At 54.9% G+C, this 10884-nt stretch overlaps 1 protein-coding gene across 8 annotated transcripts in view; it reads right to left on the bottom strand.

Moving 5' to 3' along the window:
• Window positions 1-758: 758 nt before the first annotated feature.
• TTLL8 (tubulin tyrosine ligase like 8) overlaps window positions 759-10884 on the bottom strand; it is a 114918-nt gene continuing 104792 nt past the window's right edge. For 6 of the 8 annotated variants that reach the window (XM_037845882.1, XM_037845885.1, XM_037845888.1 and 3 more), the window contains 3 exons: window positions 4483-4726; window positions 3016-3451; window positions 2043-2729 (listed from right to left, as the gene is read on the bottom strand). In XM_037845882.1, the coding sequence (XP_037701810.1) occupies window positions 2121-2729; window positions 3016-3451; window positions 4483-4726 (1289 nt within the window). In that variant the 3' untranslated portion in view covers window positions 2043-2120. Of the gene's footprint in view, window positions 1122-2042; window positions 2730-3015; window positions 3452-4482; window positions 4727-10884 lie in introns of those variants that run through there. The other 2 variants (XM_037845890.1, XM_037845883.1) reach the window with 2 other exon arrangements.

The raw sequence follows: 10884 nt of genomic DNA, 5'->3' as shown, positions 1-10884 counted from the left end.
ATGTTCATAGATTGGAAGACTCGACACAGTAAAGTTCTCCCCAAATTGATATTTGATCTCTAATAAAATTCCAAAAGAGTTATTTTTTAAAAATGTTTTTCATGGATACTGACATCACGATTCTACACTTTATATGGAAACACAGGGGGTGGAGAACAGCCAAGCCATTGAAAAAGAACGAGGTGTGGGCCCTGCCAGACTGACATGAAGACGCGATGCCCACCAGGGACAGATGGACAGAAACAGACCCTGTACTCCGTGGACAGAGGTCACGAAGAGGTGGTTCTGCAGGTGGGTGGGGAGGGGGCTTTCCAAGGTGACTTGGACTGTCAGGGCCCTGTAAAAATATTAGGTCCTGGATGGCCAGTCCCACATGTCCCCCATTACTCAGTTGAACACCCACCCAGGGGCCCCCGTGGAGGCGTTTTGTGGCTGTGGTCAATGTCCACCACCTGCTGAGAGGAAAGGAGACGGGCCTCAACAACCTGAGTGGGTCTCAGCGCCTCAGCTGGAGGCCTCGAGAGCAAAACATGAGGTTCCCAGAGAAGAAGTTCTACCTCAGGACTGTGGCATCAAATCCTGAGTTTCCAGCCTGCCAGCCTGTCCAGCGATTTCAGACTTGCCAGCCGCACAACTGCAGAGGCCAGTAAATCAATCAATCTCAAGTAATATATTCTATTGATTGTTTCTCTGGCGAACCCTGACTGGTACAGATCCTGTCTCAAACCACACACTAAATCAATGATCAATTCCAGGAGTGTTAATAGGCGGAAATGAAAAGGGCAGCAGTACTGCTTCTAGAAGGTACCACATGGGATTGTCTTCGTGACCTCAGAGTAAGGACACATCCTTAAGCCACAAAAGCCACCAACCATAAGAAAAAGGTGGGTCACTTTGGTTTTATTAAAATCAAAAGATATAAAGAAGTGAGAAGACGAGTCATGAAGTAGAAGACAACATGTGCAACAAATTAACTGACAAGGGACAGGAATCCAGAGGAGAGAAAACCCCTACAAATCACTAGACACACGTGATACTACGGACAACTGGGCAAAGGACTTTGTCAGGAACTCTGCTGGAGAGGAATCCCAAAGGCTGACAATCACCGGAAAACAGCTTCACTGGAAATCAGAAAAATACAAATGAGCACCACCGCACGCTCTCCAGGGAGGTGAACAATAAAACATCTGCTGATGTCAAGTGTTGGCGACGGTGGCCTGTGTGCTGGCAAAAGTCCAAATTAGCACAACTGTGCTGTGGTACGCGGTCAGGGTGAAAACGTGGGCACCTGCTGCCCTGTCTCTCCGGGGAAGACACCTGTAGAGAGCGCACACACCTGTACCAGCGGACACTTGTTCATATTGGCAAAAAATGGGAAACTGTCCCAATGGGAGAGGCCGGTTGTTAAGTGCAGGGTGACAGCTTGGAGGTGGGTGAGGGGGGCAGGGCTGGGGGCCTCCGAGGGCACTGCCCACCCTGGAAGCCGGAGCTCCTGGTGGCCTGGGGCCGGGAGCCACTTCCTCACTTGTACAGCAAGCCCGGCGTGGGCCCAGGTGCTGGGGTGTGGTGGCAGAAGAGCGGTAGGAAGCCCCCCGGCCCCCAAAGGAGCTTACAGCCTGGGGTCTGGAGAGACAGACAACCCAGTCAGGCTGGTGCGTGTGTGGGTGGCGCCAGATATTACAGAAAAGCACCAAGTAGGGGAGAGGCTGTGGGTGCTGGGCTGGGAGCGGGGAGGGCCTCTCGGAGGAGGCTCTGGGGCGGTGACAGGGAGGGACGGGTCCTGGCAGGGGCAACGGCAGGTGCAAACATTCTGGTGGAGAATAGGGTGGGGGTGTCACACACTCCCCCAGCCACGAGGCGGCAGGAGCCCGGGGGCAACACTGTGACCAGGCCCGACCTGCAGCCCTGCCCTGACCCAGGGTCGCCCCACGCCTGGCGGCCGTGCCCCAGGCCCAGGGGGAGGGCAGGCGCTCCTGGCCCGCGCGGCTCCAGCAGAAGCTTCGGGAAACCGCGGCGGTCCCGGGGCACCCGCTGTTCCAGCCCTATCGAGAGCCCCGGCTCGCACAGGGCCCCGCGGGGAGCCCAGAAGGCTGAGACCCTGCAGGGTGCTGGGTCGGCCCTTAGCCTGGCTGCAGGGGGCGCCGGGGACCCCACGCCCAGCGGCCAGCCCACCCCGAGACGCCCTCGCTGCAGATGCTGGGCGATGAGTTGGCCACGGTCCGCCCCCAGCTCGGGAGGCCGCGCGGGGGACGCCCCTGCCCACGGCGCGCCTGGCCCCGAGGGGCCGTCCACCGGCCTGGCGCTGGGAAGCAGGGGCGCGCGCGGGTGGCCGCTCGGGAAGCTGGGCTCCGAGAGTGCGGCGGGCGCCGCCCGGGGCCCCCCACTGCGCGCTGAGGACAGGTGGGGAGGCCCAGCCTCCCGGCAGGCGCTCCGCGGGCGGCCAGTGCTTGAGCGCCTCTCCCCGACGGCCTCGCCAGGGGCCCGGGCAAGCTGCAGGCAAGTACCTTTTCGTCCTTCAGTTTCGGGTCTTGCTGGGGAGCGGCTTTGGGCGGTGCTCGGGTGGGGTCCGGCATGGCCGAGGCGCAGCTCGCTCTTAGTGGCCGAATGCCTGAGAGCGAGGCTGCAAAGTTGAAGTTGGAGACGGGGGTCGCTTGCTTCTTTGCTTTCCTCACGCTGACGCCTTCCACGCAGAGCTCGGACCCGCTGAAGGGCGGCAGCTCCACGGCGGGCTGCGGGGAGGCGGCGGTCAGGGGGCGCCGGGGAGGGGTTCCCTTCCCCGGGGGTTCTGCCGCCGCGTTAAAGGCCCGGGGAGAAGCGTCAGCCACCCCGCCCCCGCGCCCGCAGCCGGGCCACCCAGCGGGTCGCCCCTTGGGGGGCCTCGGGAGCGCCCCCAGGCTCAGGAGCAAAGCCCAGGGAGGCCCCACCTCGCCCAGCCCAGGGGTCCGGCAACTGGGGGCGGGGGGCCTCCCGCGGCGGGCTGGGGGGGGGCTCCGGGGCTGGCGCCGCCCGCCGCACCTGGCGCCACAGGAGCTCGAAGTTGCCGGTGTCGCAGTTGCGGTGGAGCCTGCGGCCCAGCACCACCTTGACGGTGTCTTCCTGCACCTGCGCGCACAGCTGCGCCGTGACCGGCGTGGAGGGCTGCATGGTGGGGCTGGAGTTGATCTCGATCAGCCAGGGCCTGAAGTCCCGGCCCAGGATGAAGTCGGCGCCGTAGAGCTCGAAGCTGTTCTTGCGGGCCTCCACGCGGTCCTGCGCCACGCGCATGCTGTCGGCGATGGCGCGCTTCATGGCCGGGTAGATGACGCTGCCCCACACGGCGCCGCGGCCCCGCCGCTGCAGGTACTCCTGGAAGCGCGTGCTCGTCCACATGTTGTGGCACGGCAGCAGGGGGCTGCGGCCCTTGGCGTTCCTCAGGTGCTTCTGGATGGAGTTGTTGCACAGGTGGATGGCGCTGCAAAGCGGCCCAGCGTTAAGGCCACTCGGGGCTCAGGCAGGCCCTGCCCCCGGGGGCCCCTGGGCTCAGGCACAGGGGTGGCCTCAGGAGGGGCTTGGAGGGGCTCGGGCCAGGGTGGAGTGCAGACCGTCAGCTCCCCTGGGCCCCCTTGGTCGGCCTGGGGGCCCCACACTCTCAGGCCGGGCCACCAACTCGGGGCTCCTGCAAGTGACAACCTCCCTGAGCCTCAGCTTCTCCCACGTAGATGGGACAAGGTGGGGGCCTGGAGGGTTGATCTGGTTGAGGCAAGAATCACCTAACGGTGACACTTTCAATTAATTTGTCTGGTTCTAAAAAGGATTTAAAAAGCACTACGTCTCTAGATATTGTAAAATAGTGTGCACAGTTTCATAGTCATTTTGATGTGAACCCTGGCTGTGTCAGGAGGGAGCTTCTGGGGGCTGGGATGTGTCCGTCTGGTTCTGGGTGGGGGCACCATGAGGTGGCCACCTGAGACCCACCCATGACGGCAGGTAACTTACACTTGCAACAAATGTGAAAAAAGGAAAAGTCATACAGAGAAGAGTTTGAAATGCAGTGAATGGTGGGGGTTGGTCACGGATAAAACGCTAACACTGAGCCGTTTCTTTACTTTTTGTCCATGCCAGGGGCTGGACTGCCCCTGTACAGAGGCAGATTCAGGGAACCTCCATCAGCCTGGGGGCGGGAGGTGGGGGGGGTGAAGGAACCATGGTCCCAGCTAGAGAAACGGGGCTCAGAGAGGTCCCGGGATTCGCAGCCGCAGCGCTGGAGGCCGGCGTGGCCCTGCCATGGGGTAGCCGTGAGCGCTCATCCTCCCTGCAGATTTCCCTGGGGAGATACACAGTGGGGCAAAGCGCCTGGTTCTGACTCCCCGAGCCTCAGTTTCCCCATCTGTGCCTCCCAGGGCGGCAGTGATGGTGCAGGTGTGCAGAGGCCAGCGCAGCCCAGGGCCCACCCAGCCTCATGCCCCAGGTGCCCACAGTGTCGCGCTCCCCCGCCCTGCTGACCTGTCCAGGTTGTCCAGCGAGAAGCGCTGCGTCGAGAATCGCAGGTAACTCTCCTTGTAGAACCAGATGGTCAGGGGGTTCCAGTCCGTGACGAGGAACCACTGCCTGATGTCGAACTTGGTGTCGTAGATGAGCAGTGGCGTCTCGATGTACTTCTGCACCACCCACCTGCTGTCCTTGTTGGAGGTGTGGTCCGCGGCTACCAGCTCCAGGATCTCCTCCACGCGGTTCATGCACACGATGTCTGCAAGAGGCGCCGCTCAGCCCTCAGGCCCCCTGACCACCCTGCAGGGTCCCCAGGCCTGCTGCACCTAGCCGCACCCAGGCAGGGCCGCGCTGGGCCTTGAAGCCCGTGCTGGCCTCAGTTGTGGCCAGGGTCCACCCCTGGGGTGCCCACGGGGAGTGCCAGCTCTGGACCCGCCCTGGGATACAGGTAGGGCACATGGGGGCCGGAGAGGCTGATGGCCAATGGATGTGCAGGGAGGGCAGGCGAGGGGCGGGGACGCCAGATGCTCACCCAGATCTGCTCTCCCCTCCAGAATGGGACACAGTCTCCCACCCAGAACCCCAAAGGTGGACAAGGTCACTTGAGCAGCCTTGAGTGGAATCACCTGTGAGGCCAGTGACAGACCCAAAACCCGGCAAGCCTGCATAGAATGGCGTTGCAGGACGGCGGGGGCCTTGAGGGGGTGTCTATGCACCCTACAAGCACGTTCTTCATCACAAGCCACATTTCTGTGGGTGCAGACCCACGGCCTGTTGTAAGCAGGACCCCAAGTCCGGGTCGGCCTTTGTTCGTTTGACTGGAGTCCTTTATAAGCAGAAGAAATTCAGACCTGGTTGAAGATGGTCACCTGGCATCAGTGGAAGCTGCGAGCGCAGACATGACAAGAGACGCTATGGGTCAGAGACACAAGCCAGAGAACCCCTGGGGAACCCCAAGGAGGTAGCCAGCAGTACTGAACAACACAGACCTTGGGGAGAAAGCGTGGCTTTGCCAACCCCTTGAGTAGGAACTTCCAGCCTCCAAAACCTTGAGACAATAACTTCCCGTTTGCTAAGCCAACCAGTGTGGGGAACAAAGCAGCTGGGAGCAAGACCCCGGCCTCCCGTCTGTCATGCCGTGGACCACAGATGCAAGTGAGAGAGAAGCTTTTGCTGCTGAAATCCACTGAGGTTTGGGGGATATTTGTCACGTGGCCCAGTTTGGCCTGTGCTGGCTGATACAGGGTGATGGGGAAGGCCACCTGCACAGGCCCCTGGCACAGGACAGCACGAGACCCGAGGAGAGTATTCCTCACCCTGGTATCTCCGGGTGGTTTCCCAGGGACCTGCACACCCAGAAGCGGATGTGCACACCCAGGGCCTGCTTCTGCATCAGACCCTGTATCAGGGCCCCTAGGGAAACAGAACCAACAAGAGATATCTGTAAACAGAAGATTCTATAAATGTGTCTCACACAACCGTGGGGATGCACGAGTCCAAATTCCATAGGGCAGGCAGCAAACTGGCAACTCAAATGAAGGTGTTCGATGAACTCCTCAGGAAATGCTTTGCTGGCTGGCTGAAGAAGTGAAGTTCTGTCTCTCTTCCTTAAAAGTCTTCAATTGATTAGATTAAATCCAGCTGATTGAATTCTCTCGTTGCAGAAGACACGCCCTTCATAGATGTGATCAGATACAGCTGCAGCCAGTTGACTGATGATTTAATAAACCAGCCTTCTGGTCTATTAACCAGCCACAAATGTCCTCGCAGTAACGGTTAGGCCAGTGCTTGCTTGACCAGACACCTGGGCACCATCACCTGGCCAAGTTGACACATGAACCTGACCATCACAGTCCACCCCTTGTCAACTTGGCAGTTATACACATCACCTTAAACCATACTTAATCTCTAAACAGAGCACAATAACAGACATATGTTTTGCCTAACAATACTCAGCTGTCCTGCACACAACTGGAAACTCACTAAATCTCTCCAGAATAGGGGGCAAGTCCTTGGGTAACATTAACTCTTAAACTTGATTTCCTATAATTTAAATACTGCAAAATGAACAATACAGCCTGTCATATGATAAGTGGATAAGACAGAGAAGAAAACAAAGCTATTTGCTTTATGGACAAAATACAAACATACTCATAACAAAACAAGGAGGAAAATTCATGCCATCATAGTCCTCATTTCTGTAACTGGTCATGTGGCTGTAGTTCATATTTATCACTATCTTCTTCCACTACCCATTCCATATTCCTTTTACCCTCAGGAAGCACTTCAGCTGGCCGTGGTTCTTTGCCTGTTGGGGTGACCCAAACCTTCATTCCTGAAGTTTCTTGGCCATTGGTAGTCCTGCCTGGATTGGGTTGTTGCAGTTTTCCATTGACTTTAATCACGGGGCATGGTAGTACTAAGAGACGCTCTAGGGGATCTCCTGTATTCCAGGAAAACTCTTCTCTACCTCCATTGGGTAGTTGCAGTGCTATTTCCCCTTGATAGTCAGGATCAATCACCCCAGCCAGTACAGTAATTCCCTTCCTAGCCTGTTGATTCAGAGGCATAAGAAGCCCAAAGTGGCCAGGTGGCAGCCTTAACTTCCAGTTCAATGGGATTATTGTTGTGTCTCCTGGTGGAGCATCCTCCTTTTGGAACCAAGACTTGTAGACCAGCAGAGCTTAAACTTGCAGGGACAGGAAGCAAAAATTTCCCTAGTGGATCACTAGGAGTGATAGTGAGTGGTGCTACTCCTGTTTCCACCCCTTGATTCCTGGACCCATGAATCCTGGCTATGGGAGAAACAGCCCCATAGAGTGGATGCTGATTCAGAGCATACACAGCCTCCTGGAGAACACTGCCCCAGCCCTGCAAGGTATTGCCACCTAGTTGGCACCGTAATTGAGTCTTCAACAGGCCATTCCACTGTTCTATCAACCCAGCTGCCTCTGGATGATGGGGAACATGGTAAGACCACAGAATGCCCTGAGAATGTGCCCATCCCCTCACTTTATTTGCTGTGAAGTGGGTTCCTTGGTCAGAAGCAATGCTGTGTGGAATACCATGACGGTGGATGAGGCATTCTGTAAGTCCACAGATGTAGTTTTGGCAGAAGCCTTGTATACAGGGAAGGCAAACCCATATCCAGAGTACGTGTCTATTCCAGTGAGAACAAATTGCTGCCCCTTCCATGATGGAAGTGGTCCAATGTAATCAACCTGCCACCAGGTAGCAGGCTGATCACCCCGAGGAATGGTGCCATATCGGGGACTGAGTGTGGGTCTCTGCTGCTGGCAGATTGGACACTCAGCAGTGGCCGTGGCCAGGTCAGCCTTGGTGAGTGGAAGTCCGTGTTGCTGAGCCCATGCATAACCTCCATCCCCACCACCATGACCACTTTGTTCATGAGCCCACTGGGCAATGACAGGAGTTGCTGGGGAAAGAGGCTGACTGGTATCTACCGATTGGGTCTTCTTATCCACTTGATTATTAAAATCTTCTGCTGAAGTCACCCTCTGGTGAGCATTCACATGGGACACAAATATCTTCATGATTTTTGCCCACTCAGAAAGGTCTATCCACATACCCCTTCCCCAGACTTCTTTGTCATCAATCTTCCAATCATGTTCCTTCCAAGTCCCTGACCATCCAGCCAAACCATTAGCAACAGCCCAGGAATCAGTATACAGACGCACCTCTGGCCAGTTCTCCTTCCAAGCAAAGTGAACAACCAGGTGCACTGCTCGAAGTTCTGCCCACTGGGAGGATTTCCCCTCACCACTGTCCTTCAGGGACATCCCAGAAAGGGGCTGCAGTACTGCAGCTGTCCACTTTTGGTGGTGCCTGCATATAGTGCAGAACCATCTGTAAACCAGGCCCGAGTCTTCTCTTCCTCAGTCAACTGACTGTAAGGAACTCCCCAAGATGCCATAGCTGTGGGCTGGGAAAGAGAAGGTAAGGTGGAAGGAGTGGGGGCCATGGGCATTTGGGCCACTTCGTCATGTAACTTACTTGTACCTTCAGGACCTGCTCGAGCTCTATCTCGTATATACCATTTCCATTTTATGCTGGAGTGCTGCTGTGCACGCCCAACTTTATGGCTTGGTGGGTCAGACAACAGCCAGCTCATGATAGTAACTCAGGTCTCATGGTAACTTGGTGGCCCATGGTTAAGTGTTCTGTCTTTACTGAGGCCCAGTAGCAGGCCAACAGTTGTTTCTCAAATGGAGAGTAGTTATCTGCAGAGGATGGGAAAGCTTTACTCCAAAATCCTAAGGGCCTCTATTGTGATTCTCCTACAGGATCCTGCCAAAGGCTCCAAATAGCATCTCTATCTGCCACTGACACTTCCAGCACCATTGGGTCAGCTGGATCATATGGTCCAAGCGGCAGAGCAGCTTGTACAGCAGCTTGGACCTGTCGCAGAGCCTCATCCTTTCTGGTCCACACTCAAAACTAGAAGCTTTTCTGGTCACTCGGTAAATGGGCCGGAGTAGCACACCCAAATGAGGAATATGTTGTCTCCAAAACCCAAAGAGGCCAACTAGATGTTGTGCCTCTTTTTTGGTTGTAGGAAGGGCCAGATGCAACAGCTTATCCTTCACCTTAGAAGGAATATCTTGACAGGCCCCACACCACTGGACACCTAGAAATTTTACTGAGGTGGAAGGCACCTGTATTTTTGTTGGATTTATCTCCCATCCTCTGACACACAGATACCTCACCAACAAATCTAGAGTAGTTGCTACTTCTTGCTCACTAGGTCTAGTCAACATGATATCATCAATACAATGGACCAGTGTGATGCCTTCTGGGAGGGAGAAATGATCAAGATCCCTGCAGACAATGTTATGACATAGGGCTGGAGAGTTGATAAAACCCTGAGGTAGCACGGTGAATGTAAACTGCTGGCCTTGCCAGCTGAATGCAAACTGTTTCTGGTTGTCCTTACTGACAGCAATTGAGAAAAAAGCATTTGTCAGATCAATAGCTGCATACCAGGTACCAGGGGATGTGTTGATTTGCTCAAGCAATGATACCACATCTGGGACAGCAGCTGCAATTGGAGTCACCACCTGGTTAAGCTTATGATAATCCACAGTCATCCTCCAAGACCCATCTGTTTTCTGCACAGGCCAATTAGGAGAGTTGAATGGGGATGTGGTGGGAATCACCACCCCTGCATCCTTCAAGTCCTTAAGAGTGGCATTAATCTCTGCAATCCCTCCAGGAATCCGGTATTGCTTCTGGTTTACTATTTTGCTAGGCAGGGGCAGTTCTAGCAGCTTCCACTTGGCCTTTCCCACCATAATAGCCCTCACTCCAGGAGTCAGGGAACCAGTGTGAGGATTCTGCCAGTTGCTGAGTACGTCTGTTCCAATTATGCATTCCGGCACTGGGGAAATTACCACAGAATGGGTTCAGGGACCCACTGGACCCACTGTGAGACAGACCTGAGCTAAAACTCCATCAATCACCTGTCCTCCATAAGCCCCAACTCTGACTGTTGGACCAGAGTGACATTTTGGGTCTCCTGGAATTAGTCACTTATGAACCAGTGTCTAATAATCCCCCCAAATATCTGATCATTTCCTTTTCCCCAATGCACAGTTACCCTGGTAAAAGGCCATAGGTCCCCCTGGGGAAGGCTGGGAGGAAGATTAACGGTACAAATTTTTGGTGGTGTAACAGGGTCCTTCCCCAAGGGTACCCTTCATTCAAGGGGCTCTGGATCTGTAAACTATCTCAAGCCTGGGAACTGATTAAGAGGCCATGACTCCCTGTTTTTGAAACTCAAGTTAGACTTGTTCATTTGACCTTCAATTCTTCTCCTTATACAGATCAAACAAGATTTCAGTAGACTGCCCATCTATTTTACTTCTAGGTACTCCATGATCCACTAGCTAACGTCATAAGTCTCTGCGAGTCATATTATTTTGACTGCTGCCTTGAGCCTGTTTTCCATTATGGTAGCCACACCCACCTTGTCTGTGGTGATTAACTGCAGCCACTTGGCTTCTACCAACTCGGGACCTGATTATCCCCATTGTGTTTTAGGATTCCAGTTCAGTGACAGCAGTTCCTACAGTAATATCTGACTCACAGAGAAGGGCGACTACAGAGCTCTCCAGGGATGATGGAGCTAGTTTCACAAATTTATTCCTCACAGTCCTGGTAAAAGGTGTGTCCTCTGGACATTCCAGGGCTGTGTGAGCAGGTTTTCCATGATAAATCCACTCTAACATTCCAATCTCTCTAAGCCTTTGGATCCCCTCCTCCACATTGTACCAGGGCAGTTCTGGCATTTGAACCTCTGGTAATGCCGGCCACCTTTTGATCCATGTTTCAGCCAGCCACCCAAACAGACTGTTAACACGCTTTCTAACCCCTCGAGCTACAACACTGAATGCAGAA

This window comes from Choloepus didactylus, chromosome 8 (genome assembly GCF_015220235.1).
Source record: "Choloepus didactylus isolate mChoDid1 chromosome 8, mChoDid1.pri, whole genome shotgun sequence".
In the NCBI taxonomy this organism is placed as follows: Eukaryota; Metazoa; Chordata; class Mammalia; order Pilosa; family Megalonychidae; genus Choloepus; species Choloepus didactylus.
This window is presented reverse-complemented; position numbering and strand designations above follow the sequence as displayed.